At 35.6% G+C, this 19363-nt stretch overlaps 1 protein-coding gene across 1 annotated transcript in view; it reads left to right on the top strand.

The window, feature by feature from the left end:
• The window catches only part of LOC145676840 (uncharacterized), a 30023-nt gene extending 10867 nt beyond the window's left edge, over window positions 1-19156 (top strand). The window contains exons 3-5 of the mRNA XM_081747627.1: window positions 635-786; window positions 6444-6578; window positions 19079-19156. Coding sequence (XP_081603753.1) covers window positions 635-786; window positions 6444-6578; window positions 19079-19156 — 365 coding nt within the window. The remainder of the gene's footprint in view (window positions 1-634; window positions 787-6443; window positions 6579-19078) is intronic.
• Window positions 19157-19363: the final 207 nt, after the last annotated feature.

Raw genomic sequence — 19363 nt, 5'->3', positions numbered from 1 at the left:
ATTCGGTTCAAAATCTTTCGTCTTCTGTCGAGGAATTTGAAGCGTAAAATATAGAAAATGGCAATCATACATGTTTCGTTGTATGCATGCGTGCTTACTGTGAGCGAAGAACGTAGATTAGAAGTATTTGAGAATAAAATCTTGAGACGAATATTCGGACCAAAGGGAAACGGGAATGATGATTGCCAGAAACTTCATGATAAGGAACTGCGTAATTTGTACCATTCAACAAACATCGTTAGGGTCATCAAGTCTAAGAGGCCCAGTGTGGGCAGGTCACGTAGCTAGAATGGAAGAAAGTAGTTACACTTTCAAAGGTTTGACTGGAAACCCAAGCAAAGAACGTCTATTAGGAAGATCGAGGCACAGATGGGAGGACAATATTAAGTTAGATCTCGAAGAAATAGGATTACAAAATAAAAACTGGATCCAATTGGCTAAGGATAGAAGACACTAGTTTTTGTGAACGCGGCATTGAACTTTCGGGTTCCATAGGCCATACAGTTAGTTACTTAGTCAATTCTATTTCTCTTTCAGAAAAGAATAAATTTTTTGTACTTATTCACAACTTCTATTCCCTCTGCTGTTAATTTCCGTATATACTTATCTTTCTTGTGATTTTTATTTGATGCAGGCAAAATGCCACAATTAGAGAGGCATCAAACAGCCCTGAGAAGATTACAATACAGAATTGATTTATTCACAAGAGACTTAAGAGTTGAACGCCAAAATACAAGTGAGAATATAAGATCTAATTTCTCACCTTGGGTAAAAACAAAAAGACAGGTAAGTCTAATTCGTATCATATTAAAATATAAATCAATATTTTAGCTTTTAATTAAAAGCACTATCGTTGAAATGTAACATGCTAAAGGACTAACTATTCCCAAAATTTCAGATTTTTTTTATCCAGGCCCATTGGAGATATTGGACAGTGAAATGTGCCAAATTGGCATAATTCTCCAACTTTACGACGATTTTTTTCATTCCTTTGGGAGCAGCTACAGGTCTGCAAGTTTTTGAGTATAAACTTATGATCCCGGATTACATGCACACACAAATTCCCAAACATGTCTCCAATATCCAAAAATGTTGCTAAAAGGCCCTAATTTCACTCCTTTTAAGTGGTTTTAGGCAAAAATGTTAAGAGATCAAAATTTTAGCTCTGCACAAGTTGGAGACGTCCAGCAACTTTCAATTTGGTAGGACAAACACATGCTGAGATGTTCAAAACAATATAAATGTTTAAAATACAGAAAACGCAAAATGGCGGCAGCCGCTGCGTCGCCATGCGATGTTTAAAAAAAAATTAATTGCGATTTTGAAGTACTCTAATATAGGATAAATATTCATTTAAAAAATTGATTTTTTGGAGATGTTCGAGCGCCAATTTTCCGTTTTTCTCGATCACTTAGCTTGGATTGACCCTTTTATAAAAACAAATCACCGACCACCTTGCACTCTTCAAATTTGTTAGAGACCTTGCGATATTAAGGATTTGTAATATTATCAACCCTGTGATTATTTCGAACTTGGATTTCATCAATGTATTTCTATTTGCTGAGGTTAGTTTTTTTTCAATTCGATTTCCTCAGAAAGGTACCACTCATGAAGCTTGAGGTTGACACCCCAGCATTAATGTCTAAGACTCGCCCTCACTACCGTTCACTTTCTGACATCACAAATACGTTTTGAGAGGACGGTTCGAGCTTTAAGGATTTACCTTATATGAAAATGAAGAGGCAGAAGAGGCGTGATTAGAGTCTTCGTCTTCGAAACAAAACCATTTGCTCGGAGGGACTCGTGGTACTTGAATTTAGATTTTTCAAGAGCAATATCGACAAGAGGGAGGAAAAGAATGGACTTGCATCTACTGACGAAGGTACAGTAAAATCTCTGAAACAATACAGTGACAATGCTAGACTTAGAATATTATGAAAATTCCTTAACTCCCATCCTGCTCTCCTGTATTTTGTAGAAAATGAAATTGTGTTCATGTTTTCTTTCAAATATTACCATAGATCTACATCTAATATAATTTTCATTATTATGTATTCGGCAATAGATATTATTGAATGACGTGTTCAGTCATTTTCCAGCTTTCGATGCCGGTGATGGAGAATAATTCTCGAAATTTATTAATTTTATGCTAAGTATTTTTCAAGGTTGTAGCCTCAATTCACAAAAGTACAATGGTAAATCCGTCATATTACAGTACATTCAGTTAATGGTATATAATTACATGGTCATGGATTTGTGTTTCTTACAAACAGAATGTATATGTCTTTAGTCTTTTCACTTGAAGGTTCAAACATTTCTACTTACACTTGTTACTTGCTCATAGTGAGGAACACCTTTCTTTCTTTCAAATTTGATTGTCTTGTTCTGTTAATTACATACAGAATTACTCTAAGGGTTGCCAGTTGCTTCTGTTTGCAGCTTTTAGACAATGGGTGAAGGTGATATTACCCTCTTTTTAGTATTCGAATTTGATGATAATCATGGTAGTATCTCAGAAGAAATTTCCCTTGTAGTTGTGAGAATTGATGTTTGAATATCCTCAGAAAATCTCTGGATATGATCTTGCAGAAGACTCTGCTACATCAATAATAATAAAAAAGCCTTTTTATGGTGTGATATCCTGCGTACAACTTTACAACCAAGGAGGCAACATTAAGATACATGCTCAAGTCTCGGTCATAGCATTGGGTACCTCACACAGAGTCTCTGTGTTAAGCAAATATAGAATAATCGCGAATTAACACGAGATATACTACTTGCAGAAGAGGGGATATGTTAGTGGTCAAGATGGAATGGGTGTGACTAATAGTGAAGCGGGAACTTTTCGGAGTCAACCATAGCGGATTGATTGTAATATAACAGTAAAGCTATGAAAATTACAAGACATCACTAATATGAAGAAATTATGTACTTGGCGTCAGATTTTGGGAATAATACGTAAGAAAAGGAAAACATGTATACCCTCGAAGTGCTAGCCCGGAACAAGCAAATGGTAATGCATAGTTAATAAATAATGGAAATCGCAGAGTTTCACAGAATTCCTGGACAAGCATATTATAAATGTTCCTGAGAAGAACATTTAGAACATTAAGTATGTTACCTGTTATTCCAAAAGTATCGCACATAATCCAGCCCGTCTTATTTGCTTGTTATCTTAAAAGTTTCATTACTGTATATTTTCACAACACTCCATATACATATATCAACCAAGCAATTTATTTCTGTAAAAGTTGGAACATAACCCTAGCATGTATACAGTATGCCATTTATATTTTCATTACAAAATGTCACAAACTATCTCTTTACTTCTTAAAGATGACATCGCAATGATGTGCTTCCTTTCGTGGTTCACATACTAATAGCATGTTATAGAAACTGCAGAATACTCGGTGTAGCATATATCGCAGAATGGCAGTGATTTCGCCTTCAATCTTCTGTTTCAGGATGTGTACGGTACATCTTGCCTTTAAAATGTCCCCATAGGAAGAAATCACACACACTAAGATCAGAGGATCTCGCAGGCCACGGAATGTCACCGTTACAGGAAATGATGCACCTTGGAACAATTGGCGAACGAATTTCATCGATAGACGTGGCTCCGCCCATTGTATCATACAAGAAAGAAAGGCTCAGTGTTCGTATTCAACCCGAGTTCCTTAAAGAATTATACAGAAACAAATAATTTACGCTTAACATTTTCTTCTGTGTACATGAAAACCAAAATTTTCGTTGTTTCGGATAGTTATTTAACCGTTTTGTGTCAGTCAATTATGTGTCCCTGGCTGCCAATAACCTGTAAGCATCATGTTAACACTGCTACTGAAGTATTTGACAGACAAGCAGTGCCGCACTGGCCACGTTGTCTACTTGGCAATCGCCAAGGGCCCGAGGCCCGTAGGGCCCCGCAGGGATCATGAGGCGCAGGCCTTGGTCGAATTTTCGCGATTGCAAATGTGTTCTTGAGTCTTCCTACCAAAAAGGTTGCGGAAGGCTAAGTTCGTCTTCCCGAAAGAAGTCTTCTCGGACCTCTCTTGCTCATATCAGTACGGTCCCATAAGCCAGTAAAACTTCGGACTTAGCATTGGCCCCCGAAGTAACTTTACGATTACGTTTGATTGTCTCAGTATTGTTTTTTTTTTCGACCTGCTTTGTACTACATATTTATTCAGTACAGAAAATATAACGTTGTCACTTACCACGTTTTGCTACTGACGTATTAAGTTTATATATATATATATAATATATATATATAGATAGATAGATATTGATATAGATATAGATATAGATATAGATATAGATATAGATATAAGTTCGCCACTTATAGTTCCTGGGCCAGTCTAATAAGCTAGATATGGTTATCCATAATTTACGGGTTAATGTGGAATTAGTCTCCAAAATATATGGTTTACCAGATTGGCTCAAATGTTAAAACTGACTATCACAACAACCAAAATTGAGATCTATCTACAACAAGTTTAACCTTGTCTGCAGTGTCGAACTGGCCACGTTCAGGGCCCTTGGCGCGGGTCCTTAAAGGCACCTATATATATATATAAGATGTATTTGTGGTTAACTGTAAGTGTGTGTGAGCACTGTAAAGTGTGAAACTTTTACTAAATTCCCTTCCTCTACTTGACATCACAATAGAGGATATTGTCATTTCCACGATCACTGCCGAACTTCACATCTATCTTTCGTTGAAGAAAACAAATATGAAGTGAGTTCATGATTACTAGATATATACTTTCAAAGAAACTACATTTATGAAAATATCTTTACCGCAGGTATTTTACATAGAAGCAGAATAATCATTATTTAAGTAAATACGAGGGAGAGGTGAAAAGTTCTCGGCTCTTTTTCTCTCGGCCTGACGATGAAAGACTGCGAATTTCAGTTTGAAAATGATGTTATTTTTCGACATAATCTCCCTTAACTTTAATACACTTGGTCCAGCGTTTCTCCAACATCAGTATTCCTTCCCGAAAGAGCGAGTCTGGAAAGTCGTGAAAATAGTCATCCACGACCCTCTCAACTTTTTCATTCGATGTGAAACGCTTCCCAGAAAAGAAATTTCTTCAAGTTTGGGAATAGATAGAAGTCAAATGGTGCCAAATCAGGAGAATATGGGTGATGACCGAGCAAATCGTACCGCAAATCCCACAGTTTTTCAATCGCCAACGTACCCCTTTGCACAGATGCGTTGTCCTGGTGAAAGATGATTTTCTTCTTCTTCAAGCCGGGCCTCTTCTCGCGAATTTTGGCATCCAGCTGGTCAAGAAGGTTGGAGTAATATTCGCCAATAATTGCTCTTCCTTTTGCAAGGTAATCAATTAACAGGATCCTTTCGCATCCCAAAACACGCTGGCCATGACCTTTCCGGCCGATACGATCATCTTCGCTTTCTTCGGCGCTGCACCACCAGCTTACACCCACTGCTTGGACTGCTGTTTCATTTCTGGCGTGTAGTGGTGAACCCACGTCTCATCCATTGTCACAAATCACTGCACAAAATCGGTCGAATCCCTTTTGAATCGGTCGAAAGATTGCTGCGAAAATCGTTTTCGCATTTGCTTTTGGTCAGCAGTCAGCAAATGCGGCACCCATCTTGCGCAAAGCTTTCGCATCCCTAGTTCTTTGTGCAAGATGTTTCGCACCCGTTCCTCCGATATTCCCACACTCTCAGCTATCTCACCCACCTTCACTCGCCTGTTTTTCGATTGTTTCCGGTGTGGCTGCGGTTTTCGGCCTTCCTTCACGTGAGTCAACTTCGAGGGATGTACAACCACGTTTAAATTCAGCTGCCCACCTTTTAACGGTTGACATGGAAGGGGCAGAGTCCCCGTAAACTTTTGCCAACTTTCTATTAATTTCATTTCATTTTAATATATCTTCGCCTTTTAACATTTCTCCGCAGTTCAGACGTAAATTCCTTAAGGGGGCAGACTACCAAATATTTTGCCCGTTTTTCGTAGGTGAAAAGAGAAAATGAAAGGTAACTTACCACAATAATAGATAATGTTATTTTACACCTGAAAATACGAATCGGAACAATAATCAGTGTTGCCATCCATAGAAATGACAGTGTGGCCAAAATTTGAAGTACCCAAAAATCTTGGTTAAGTCAGAGACTAGAAAAATAAACTGAACGGTAATTGATGACTTATCATGATATCTGTGTTCCTTGTTAACTACTTTTTAAATATTATTTGTATTTATTTGGAAATAATTTATTTTGTAAAATCTTATGTAAGTTATTACAAAATAAATACAAAATAAGAAAAGTTGTTAGCTTTTGAAAAAATATTTAGTAGTCTGCCCCCTTAAGTCTTTTATTATTTCATTGTATAGAGTAATTAATATTTGTTTTTGTTACTCTTCAATAACTACTTCAATATAATTTGTGTTTTTGTATACCTATTTAGATAGAACTGGAAGATCAGATTTTACAACTTTTATCAGACAAGAAAAAGCTTGTGCGTATGATTAAAAATGAAGAAAAGGAAATGGACGAACTTAAGAGAAGACTTGCACTGGTCTCTGATCTAAGACTAAGGAGGGTATGTACATGTGAATCCGTTTCTTTCTTTCCGAAATAGTTGTTTTCATTCTATTAATACGTAGTTATTTCATTATATGCAATTGGATTAGAATCACTCTAAGAGCTATTATAATAAGAATTGTAATGTTATAGTACGCGGCACCCCTACTGGCGTATGACCCTGAGCGTTGCTCTCATGTTGACCAACCTAGTTGCAATGACATTACCAGCGCAATGAAGTGGAAGACTGCTTCGGCTGAAACTAAGATAGAAATGTGACGTTTCGGACGTAAGACAGTAACGAATATATATCTGAGAATATAAGTGAAACAACCATGTTTCTAGCTTATTTTTAAGTGTTTTACGGCTGTTTTATTTTCTCTCATTTCTTACTGTCGTTATTGCTTTCTTATAAAACTTAATTTTATCAACGAGAATTAGCTTTAAAAGATTAATTTTATTACTTTCCTCAAATTTTAAATTTGCGCCAGTTCTAAAAGGAATGTACAACTACAACTCTATAGTGCTTCCTTTTAGCACTACTGTGTAGAACTGTTTGAGGACACTAATCTCAATAAATTTTAAAGTTACATTATTAGGTTATAACAGCTGTTCCTAAACTTTCTTCAGCAAAATCCAGGATCACCGCAAAATATTCAATGGTGTAATACTAATTTTTAAGTACATTATAATTTTAAATAAATTTCAATAGTTTATTTTCAAGTTAAATCTACTTAACTGTATTAGATAAAGTCCCAGTAGTAAAGAGCCTAGCACAGACAACACTATTTTGGTGGCTCTAGAAACCCAGATATTCGCTAGATAACATTGGCATTGCGGCATCCATCTAGCCTGTTGTGAGGACAATTGGTGAGCTGCTTTGAAAAAGGAAGTAGCGCACTCCGATCTAGAAAGCCAGCACTAATTGTGAGGAGAACCAATCTGCTGAGTACATATCACTCAAGTGTGATAATCAATTATGGTTTCAGAAGACTTTTTCCAACGGGACTTTGAATAAACGCGGAGGGGGAGCTTGAGAGTAGTTTTTTTTTTTTTTTAGACTCAGGCCCGTCTTTCAGAGCCGGTATCTGAAAATTAAAACCGGTATGAGTTATCATTATTGCCTTTTATTTCTTTCCTTTATTTTTTTTCATTTTGGTATTGGTAAAAGGAGATTTGGATAAAGAAAAGGAAACAAAACTACGAACAGGAAACAAAAAGACAAGACAAAGCAAACAAAACAAAGAATAAACTATGCAAAACTCAACTATCGACTAATACGATATCCAATGACCCTAGCAGATTCTAATACTAAATTGATTACTAATCAAATCAAAGTTATCTAAATTCCATTTGATCTACCCTATCATTTCCTACCTCTGTTTGCTATTTTTATTTATTTAATCCTAATCCTAGAAATATTTAGTTAGACACTTCTAACTATCTAGTTGCTTCTATTTTTGGTATTTATATGTCTCTGTTATTATTATTATTATTATTATTATTATTATTATTATTATTATTATTATTATTATTACTATTTTTAAAACTATTTATACGTTATTTTTTGATTTAACTTGGTTGAGTCCATGTTTATTGGCTATGATTGTTATGTTTTAATTCTTCTTTAAATTTTCTTATGCTTCATTTATTTATTCTGTTTCTTATTTATTTTGTTTATGTTTTGATTAGATGTTTATTTAGTGTTTATTTTTTATTAATGTATAATTTTATTTATTTTGGTGGACTTCTTCTTCTACCTTCAGGTTTTCCCTGTATGAGCTTGGTTTTCAACTACTATTTCAGATTTCTCTCCTGTGATCATATTTAATTCTTTCATTATTTATACACTGGTTTTCTCCTGTGTGTTTTATTTAATTTTGCCCATTTTGCACACTAAAAGCACTAAGAACACTAACTTGACACTTAACCCACATTCACCAAACCACATTAAACCACACTAGTCTACACTTATCATTAACACGTTCCTCTTGATAGTTCTTTGGGTCTTTGTTTATTGAATCTTGTCGTGGTTGGAATAGATTTTTGCCCTGGTAACACAGGTTTGAGGTCTAGGACCCACTCAAAGTACTTAGTGTGGACCCTGGTCCGAGGTATCCTTCCACCTCTGCCGATGTAGGGATCAATCTTTATTAACATGCCGTAATTGAGACATTCACAAAGTCAAACTTGTGAAATATGGGGACACAGTCACAACCAACATGCACACGTTCACACCAGATGAACCCGCCACCCGAAGGAAAGACACTTCCGAAAACACACTCTAGTGCGTCCGGAGTTTCGCTACAAGGCACCTATGCCTGGGGAAGCACTAGCATAATCACACTCATTCCCCCTGGCAAATACGAAGTTCCTGCATCTTCCACGAGACATCCTGAGTTCTCCGGTCAAGAGGAGAAACTGGATTCCATTCATCCTTCCACATTCATTCTGCTCTTGTTTTTCTTATGTTTGTCTCTATAGAATTGTTCTTTCTTTAATTCCGAGTAAAGGTATGTTATTTTCTTTAGGATATTGTAATTTTTCTCGTTTCTCATTATATCAGCTATCGTCCTCTGTCTTATGTCCACTCTTTCCTTAAATAACTCCTTGAGCAAGGAGCACCAGAGAATATGATGCTCCGGTGTCCCTGTTTCACATATTCACAATTTGAATCGTCTTTGGCCTGTACTTTTTGTAGGTAGGTTTCATATGGACCATGTCCCGTTAAGAAATGAATGAGTCCTGGGCCTGGGTCAAGAAACTTTATTTTTTCTCTGATTTCTACCGTTCGTATAATATTTCTAAGTCTTTGTGGCTTATCAGAGTGTGTCGATTCAATATTCCACATAATTTTAATTATTTCTTCAATCTCTTGGGTTCTTTCAAAAACGTCTCCCAACAATGCTCTTACCTCTTCTTTTATTATTCCTCTTCATCCAATAATTTGCCTCTCTTTGTACTGCTATTAAGTTCAAAGGTTTGACATCAAGTAACAAACACAGGACATTGTTGCAGGTGTTGCTATATGCACCACTTAATCTCATCAGAAGGTTTCTTAATGGTCTAAAAATAAAGTTTTCTTTTATTCTTTTGTTTTGAAGCAGTCTGTGCACCCATATGCTAGATCCGTAAGTAATTGTAGCGCATAGCAGGATTTCGTGGTACAATTTTAATACAGTATTTTGTTAGACAGTTTATATCTAGTTTTACCCAGGGTTATCAATTTCTTGGTCACCTTGTTTTCTCTCGTAACGGTTTCTTGTGTTTACCATAGTTCAGGTTTTCATCAATTATTACTCTGTAAGTGGACATTTTCGTTCCACTTACTTGTAATAAGCTAACTGTATAAAGATATCTGGGTTAAATATATATAATCTAATAGTTTAAGGTTCATTAATTCAAGGCCTGGATAATTATTTAAATGCATATATATATATATATATATATATATATATATATATATATATATATATATATATATATTTCATGGATGCTGCCACTTGTGAGCAGAACCGTATATAAACCGAGCTGATTCGCTCGGTCGAGGTTCTTCTGACATTCTGGACTACATGGTTACGTTCGTCCAAAAGTCCTAATGTCTGTTGGATCAACCATATTTTTTAAAACTATGCTGTTTAAGGCTGGCAGAGTAGGATGGTCTTTCGGAATGACCGGGGATAGGGAATAGGAGCTTTTGCTAGATAACTAAAGAATCGTTTTCTGATGAGAATTCTTTTGTTAGGTCTTGAATTTTAATCACGGCGGGGACGTGGGGATATGCATTAAATAGGTTTTATATTTTGAGATATGTTTTAATCTGTTGGATAGGTTTATTAAGGAATTCTAATTTCGAACTCCAATGGTTCTAGGTTCGACAACTTTGCTTCTCGAGTTAAAAGTTTATTGTTTTTTGTTTCCCTGATCATAGGCGCCGACTTCAGGAAAATATTGGGGGGGGGGCAAAACAATGAATAAATATATAATCATATTCACCCGTTTTCTATCAACTGCTGAATAAAGGCCCCATCCCTCCAGATCTCGGTCTGTTGCATCCGCTGCGCTGCTAAATTCATGACCTAAGTCAAATTTGTGCGAACGCATTAAAACAAATTCAGGTTCAAATTCTAGGAACTTCACTGCACCACATTGATCTTCACTTCTCATATCAGTGTTACAATAGTGTTGGTTGAAGCTTCAGTGCTCTATTAACTCTTTTAGGATTTTTGGTAACTTTTGTTACCATAGCGTACTATGGTCTTTGACCTCTAATTTAGGTTCTACAACAGGTACTTAAGTCATTTTTTTATTAGTCAAGTCAAGGATGGACCAAAGAACGCCCCATATGCGTTTTGGAACCAGATGATCAACTTGGCTGCGCCAAGTGGGTGCGGAAGGGTGTGACTTTTTACTTTTTCATAAGGCAAATTTTAAAAACTTTTCACGCCTGTAGTTTCCACGATATCAGATTGGAATTGTATGTACCTTTGGATATTTCTCAAATGTTCTGAGATCTCTACATGAAGCCGAGTCCGCGTACGAGGGCCGCAAATGTTCCGAGGGGCTGATTTTTTTAGAATACGTTCCGGTTCAGGAATACGATACGTACATGTGTGTGGCGCCGTTGGAAAGGGCTTGTTATACTAAAGAAAATAACGTTTACGCCATGACTCTAGCCTAAATAGTAATGACGCAGTAAATTTTTCTAATTAGTATATACGTATGTGTGTGTATAAAGAGAGAGCCTAAATTCAGACTTTCAACAATTTTTCTGCCCTTTGTTTTTAAGGTACAAGATTGGAATTTTGCGCACGTATTATGTACATGACAATGTATTTTTAGAAAAAAATTCAGATCCCTACGTCAACTCAGGCCTAGGCCAGAGGGGTAAAATATTTTGGTTGGATTTGTAAAAATACTTCCAAGTTTTTCCCTAATTATCTGGTTTAGGTGTATGATACGGACATGTGAGTGATACCGTTGGAAAGGGCTTATTATATTAAAGAAAATGGCGTTTGAACCATGACTCTAGGCTAAATAGGAATGACGCAATACATTTTTAAAGTATTTTATACCTAGGTATATATAGAGGAAGTTCGGGTATTATGGAATACTATTTTTGTTTCGCTTGTAACTCAGTTAATAGTTGCACATTGAAACAAAAAGGAAAACAAGTGTACGCCTTACATATTTGGCTTTATTTATGTATATCTTGATAAAGAAGTTTCATTACGGAGGTGGGGAAAATTTATAATTTGTAAAGAAACCACTTTGGAGGGTAATATGAAATAGTCGGGTAATATGGAATACAAATGCTATATAGAAAAGAAAAAAAGTTTTCTGTTGAACATACAATGAATATAGTGACAATATATGAAAATTCTGAATGCCAACCCATAACTGATTGTGATTACTTGCAAAAGTCATAAATATAATACTCTGCTTCAGGATCGGCACAGTCATTGTGTGCTCACATTAAACATGATGAACGCTGGACCCAAGCTCACCCCTTGTATCATCAGACAATTCGCTGTAATAAAAAATACACTTAGCATTGTTGTCATCATAAATGTATGTTTAATTGCCCAATACCGATAGATATTTTTGTAATCGGAATACCATACGGAATACGGAATACCATGCTTTTCTTGCGGGTATTATATATTGTCCTCCAGGCCAGCTTGGAAACGAAAGAGCTGTTAAACGCATTCGAAGGCGTATAGGATAATGGCGCTTATCAAACTACCACTCTGTATATTCAACGTAATAGTAAATAAAGAATTGTTGTTCTATTACATTTCAATAGGAAAATACAGGTTGTAAACCACTTACCTGTAAAAGTATTCCTGAATAAGAAATCAGATTTTCACGTCTACCAACAGAACGAATGTCACAATCACATGGAGACTGACTGTAGAGCATCATGGGGACGTGAGGTAGTAGCTTCTTTCCTCTCCGCTTGGAAGCAACACATCACAGGCGAGCTAATGATTTCTTATGATTTATGTGTGATTATGATTTCTGTCTCATACTCTTCTTTGGCATTTCTATATAGGGTATACTAAGAGTTTTCTTTCTTTGAAATTTGGAATTTTTGTGGCTTGGTAACTTTTTTTTTTTCTCGCACGATTATTCTTAATTTTTCCAATTTAGGTGACCAAAAATTGCCGTATCTTACTCTCTGCATGGTTTTAGGGGTAAATGCCTGTATTGCCAATTTAGTAAACAGTTTAATTGTTTGCATCAATTCGTCACTGCTTATATCTAGTCCAATTGTGGTACGGTAAGCTTCTTTTTAAAATTTTCTCAGTTTATCTTTTTAATGTTTAGACTTTCTTTGCTCTTACTGGGTGTATTTAGTTCCACGTTAAATGTTATTATTTCGCGATCGCTTGTTGTTCTCGATCCCATGTATGCCAATTTGTAATGTTATCAGCTAAGTTTGGGGATACAGAGTGTTATATCAATATAAGATTCTCCTCGGGAGCTCAAAAACGTTTTTTTTTTTTTTTTTTTTTTTTTTGTTTTCAGTGTTTACGATTATCAATCCATTCTGGGCTATAAAGTCTTTCATAATTTCTCCTCTAGTATATGTAAAGGGTGATTCCCAAGCAGTGCTCCTGGCGTTCGAGTCCAAAACAAACAATATTTTCTTTTCAGGGTTCTGCCAAATGACTTGTTGAAGTTTATCTATAAATATTTCAATGTCTTTGCTATACTGGAAATATGAATTAACTATCCAAAAGGTGTCTGTTCCTTTTGTTGTTTCTATACAGATTATCCAGTTGTCACAATATTGTGAAAGTTTTAAAGCTTCAATGTTCTTGTTCATTATTACTGTAACTGCTTGGAGTTCTTCACCTCCGTATATGATTTCGGGGGGAGCGCGGTGGCTCAGTGGCAGAGCGTTTACCTCCGGTGCTTGGGGTCCCTGGTTCGATCTCAGCTCGCGCCGAGTGGACTTTGTGGTGGACAAACACCGTGCTCGTGGGTTTTCTTGGGGTTCTCCCGTTTCTTCCCACTTTCTTCATTCCACCATTTCATTCATTTTTCACCGTCTCTTTTAGCCTAACCGGCATAACCGTGGGCCGTTAAACTTAAAGATTTCATTTCATTTTTCCGTATATGATTTTACTTGTTACAGACAAAGTTGTTAACTTGTTGTTATGTAGAATGGATCCTGTATGGCTAAGATATCTGTTCTTTGTTTCTATAAATCTTCGTCATTCCATTGTTGCTATTTTTGATTTGTGCGAGTTGTTTTGTACTATTTTGATTTTTGTTATCGTGTTATGCATATTTGGTATAAACGTAGGCATCCATCCCCGTTTTACTATAGTCAAAACAAATAGTGCCATGCACATTTACCAATTGTTTATACATTCTCCAGATCCCAGTGGATGCCCCTTCTTTCGTATATTTTATCTATTAGATCTAGCAACTTCCACTCATTAGCTGGCAGATCAAACGTTCTTAATTCCAATCAATCTATTTCTTCTAAGACCGGATATGTAATCGTTCTTCCTTTTTCATGGATCTCTCTTACTAGTTGTCTAAATGCTATGTTTAGTACGTTTTTGTCTTCAAGCTTGGCTAATCTGTATAATGGTTCATATTGGGGTACAACATTTTAGGCTCTTTAAATATTGTGTTTTCTTCTTCTTCAGTAGATGTTATCGTGTTGTCTTGTATCCTTTTCTCTTTTGGTGGAAAGAGATATTTCTGTTCTCCTTCTGTGAATGAGATTAATGTTTTCTTCTTTGTATCTCCTTTCTCAGTTGGTGTGAAGTTTGTGTTCTTTATTCTACTTTCAGCTTGCATTTCCATGTTAGTCTTCCTAATTGACTCTTTTAATTATTTTTCTTCTTTTATGTCAGTTTGAATAAATTTGTCCTTTGTTGAAGTTTGTTTTCTCTTTCTGTTTAAAAAATTTTATGATCTTTGTTTATGCCATTTTTTCTTACTGGGCGGTTTGTTGCATTTCTTATTTTTTAGTTGTGCTCTTTTATCCATAATTTATCTTGCTTATTATCCGTTCTCGTGCCATCCTGTACGATACACATTCTTCCGTGTTAGGTGTTTGACATTCCTTGTCTCTCAGTCTGCACGGTACGCATATATTTTTATTCTTATCTTCACACTCTAAGTTATTGTCTCTTTTTGAGCCACAGTATCTGCACACTTTTCTATCCTTAGCATCACAGTGCTTCATTACATTGCCAAAAATTCTGACAAACATAGCGCTGTTGTACTACGATGAAATGTTTGACTTTGTGTGACTCATAGTCCACGTATACTCTGTTTTTGTTTATTAATACCTTCCTTATATCTGGCATTACTTCAATCACCAGATGACATTTCTTTTGTCCTTTCTTGCCTATTCTAAATCATACTTGAAAATTTGTATCGCAGACCTAGTCGAAGAAAATCGTTTCTAAAGAATTGAAACAAAACAAAAAGGAGCTGGTGACACTGTACACAAGCAACGCATTATCATGGTTCAGTCACACATGCCAGGACATGTTTTTGCAACCTTAGCAGAATTGAACTACACACATTTATTATTGCTTTTAATACATTTAGGTTGTACTGAAATAAAAAAAAATACACATTTTCTAAAATTATAGTTCTATTTTTACTTTCTAATGAATACACTAGTTGATTATTGTTCTTGCTAACCGCAAACATCCATGTTGTACAAAAAAATTATATATTGTTTATTCAGTTCATTTTGTACTCCTTTTAACGGTTTTTCTCTACAGTATAATTCTAATTTAAGCTGAAACCTTCTCAAGTCTATGCCAATGTCTATAGATAGAAAGTCAGTGTCTTTATTGTCATAAAGGAACTATTTATTAACACATGCATGTATCCACGAATGATAACGATAAGTTTCATACATCTGCACAAATGCTCACGTGATGCACTATACAGTTTTCAAAACAGTATTTATGATTTTTTTTTTCTTTCAGAAATACACTCAGGTCTGTAGCGAGCCCGCTAATGTAGGGAGGGCAGTAGGGGTTTGGGAGAGCGCGACCCAAACATATTAAAGCTCATCATCATTTTATAGTTCATTTGCAAACCTACGTGAAAATTTTAGGGAGCCAGAAAAACTTTAGTGGGCCGGCCAACCATGTCCCCCTTGTATATGAGCCTGACACACTTCTCTTGCAACAGATTGTTTCACACATGGCAATGCACTTTTAAATTTGATGCACTTAGTTTGTGATAGGTACACATTATTTCGCTGTACGTGCACTGTATTTTCTTTTCGAAGAAGTATCGTTTTATCACCAAGTACTCTATGTTATGATGACCTAGTAATATTCACCATCCTAGTTAACTTACACAAACAGATCCACTAAGCATTATTTTTCAATTTCAACAAGTATTTGCGTTTTAAGTGTTTGTGCACAAAATCTAAATTGAAGGCATCTTTCAACGGGCCCTTTGTTCAATAGGTAAATGATACTGGTATTAAAAAACCTCAATACTTCCTGTTGTTTTTCAGATTCCATTGATAGGTATTTTCGAGACAAAATAACATATTTATCATCTTCCAGAGTTATAAGTAATCTGGATCCAAACTTTATACAAATGACTTGGAAGTATATAATTTTATAAGGTGCATTCTGATATAAAGTAGAAATTATTTTAAAAGGATTTCAAAAGATCACATGAATATAGAAATTGGAAACAAGTAGCCATGATGACGTTATGATGGATACTATGTTGAACGACACTTCTTAACGAGAATAATGATATATACAGCATAAACGCATGTGATGCTATTTTGCTGATGCTGCAAGAAGTTCTTTTTTCTGACATGTATGATTGTATCATGATGGTGCAATTCTTGTGCACAATGTTGCCAGATATTATTGTTCTACACAGTTCAGATTCCTTAGAAACGATTCTTTCTACGGCTTCGAAACTTATTGATAGGAAAATTAGACGCTGTAGGTACCATCCATCTAGAAGATAATAAATATGGTAGTCGTTCGGGGTCCAAGTCCGTCTGAAAGTGGAAAGTCGATATTCTTGTTTACTTCTACTCTTGAAGAATTATATAAATATATGTTACGTTTAAAGTTGTTAAGATCCTCCCTTACTCTCATCAAAAACTAGTAGTGACCATAAAGTTTTTATGTTTCAGATTCAGTGGGAGCGGGAGCGGCTAAGTCAAGAAATTGATTAAACAATTAATAGTCAATGATAAATAACAGTGATTGAAACAGCAGGTAAGAGAATTGTTTAAAATGACGAGTTTATTTATGTCCTCACAGCTTCGTAGAATACTTTTGAATCTAGTTGAGTTGAAGTTGAATCTAGCGCTGTTTGACTAAATGTAAGAATATTTTTTATATCAAAGTTAAAAATAAAAATACAACCTTGAAATTAAAAAAATACAATCTTTGTAACTCACTCCACCCTAAGGATTGTATTTATATTTTCATATACAGTAAATTGAGGTATACAGTATATGTACGAAAAATAGATTTTGTTTCCCCATGTATCACACAGGCTTCTTATTTTATGAGTGATGTTTTTCTGTTACTTTTCAACATAATTTCAGTCTACTTCTACACTAAATTTGTAGTCTTCGTCTTAACTCAACTGTCAAAGAGCTATGAGAATACTTTTGAGGGATCTCATTTAAACATGAACTCCATTTCACAGTAGAAAACTGCTTGAACAAAAACCTTTCAGGTTTAGAAACAACAAGAAATCACCGAAGGTATAACCAAGTGGGGTAAGGTGGATTAACAGGCAGTTTAATATTCTTACGTATATCTAAAACGTTTACCATAATTTGTTACGTAGTGCCTAACAGACATGCTTCGTATGAGCATGCTTCCAGGTTCATTTCTCGGTGAGGATACATTCTTAGAACACAAATCTCACTAGCGATTCCAATAAGTCTATTGTCTTAGTAAGTGAATCATGTCTCATATAGCTTTGATTCTGAAACATGTCTCATATAGCCTTGATTCTGAAACCAATCATCCAGTCTGTCACCATATCGGCTCCATGTAATATGCAAAACTACTCAGTGAAGACCATAACCTAACTGTAATTTCTTTGATCTGCTCTGCGCTTCCAGACGTTATCGTTTGAACAATATTTCCAACTGATGACTTGTAGAGCAACCAATAAAATTGTCTCCACCATGACGGCTCAAATTCCATTACATGGGGTCCAGATCATTTGCAGCTGTGAGAACGCCTGGGCAATGCAACCCAACTTACACAAAAATTTTCTCGGCACTGACAGCAGTTGGTAGCACTCAGGCAGGTGTTTATGTAGGCAAAATTGTAAAGTAGGTGATTAATGAAACAGTTCTCCAGTCTAAGATGAATCTCTATGGTTCGGATCGTGTTGTCCAATGAACACCATATATTAACATCAATATTGCTGTGTATGTAATGTATTATTTCATTATATACTATGTGTTGAGAGAAATGAAAATATCGACCACGCATGAATCAGAAAATACTTGAAAGTTGATGAAAATATCAAATGTAGAAAAACTGCTGGAAATAAATATTTGTAACTCATTGCTTTTATTGACAGATTTTCTCCAACCCAGACAGCAATTTAAGCTTGCTGCAAGTTGCCACAAGCTTGCTGTGGCAAGGTCAATTAACTTGCCGCAAGCTATACTATGCAAGCCAATTAGCTTGCTGCAAGCTTGTGGCAAGGTAGTTAGTTACATCTGGGCAAGGCTTGCACAAGCTTGTCTTCACAAGTTAAACACAAGTCAAATTATCTCAAACGCAATCCAAGTATAAGCGTATTCTCATCAATGGCAAGCTTTATTAAGCTTATTGGAAGCGAAAACACGCCAAACAAGTTATATGGAATATTTCAGTAAGCGAAAATAGATAAAACAGTATAATTTAACTGTCTGACTAAATCTATGCTACAATATGTTTTTCCCTTCCCTTCCCTTCCCAATTATTGAAGCAAATGCACAACCGTGAAAACACCCAAGTCTCGGATCCGCTTTCGCAAAACACCAAAATAAGCATAATTATTACATTTTAGTTGTGACAAGCAACGCTTTTTTTTTTTTAGGGAGGCAGGTTTGGGGAACATCTTTATTGTTTCAAAAGCAGAGGATGAGATTAATCTGCCACTAGAGGGTTTCGCCCTCTCTCTTGGCATGGGGTGTGTTTGCATCAATTGTGCCTTTATTTTACTTATAGTTGGGCATTGAGCTGTAAAGAAATATACAGGTGATTAATAATTAATAAATATCAAAGACACTAATACATTACAGCAACATATATATTGATAAGTTAAGAGAAAACATAAATATAAAGAAAAATTAACATAGGAAAGATAAATATAACTAACTAATATATAAGAAATATATAATGAAGTCAAGAAAAATATAAGTAACTAATATATATGAAATATATAATGAAGTGAAGTGATAAAGAACAGTGAAGGTACTAAGAATGCGACGAAATGAATGTACAAATATATAAAGCAATAATGGTATTCAAATAGCGTCGAATTGGAAGAACGACAGTCGATGATGATGATGATGAATGCAGTGCACTTGACATCACAACACAAAACGATTAAAGTTGTAAGTATGACGAATGCCGGTTAGTCTTCTGTCTTGGGGCGGCTCAAGACTAATGAGAAAACACTGGGAAGCCCTTGTTAGTGGTGTGATAAATAAACAGTGCTATAATGGAAAAAGATGAGGAATATCATGATGAATGAGTTGTCGTTGGAAAAATCTGACATGATGCTGATCATCCGGTAGAGTGCGAGCATAAATGGAAA

The sequence above is a fragment of the Thermobia domestica genome, unplaced genomic scaffold (assembly GCF_964235325.1).
Source record: "Thermobia domestica unplaced genomic scaffold, izTheDome1.hap1.1 HAP1_SCAFFOLD_418, whole genome shotgun sequence".
Classification (NCBI taxonomy): domain Eukaryota; kingdom Metazoa; phylum Arthropoda; class Insecta; order Zygentoma; family Lepismatidae; genus Thermobia; species Thermobia domestica.
This window is presented reverse-complemented; position numbering and strand designations above follow the sequence as displayed.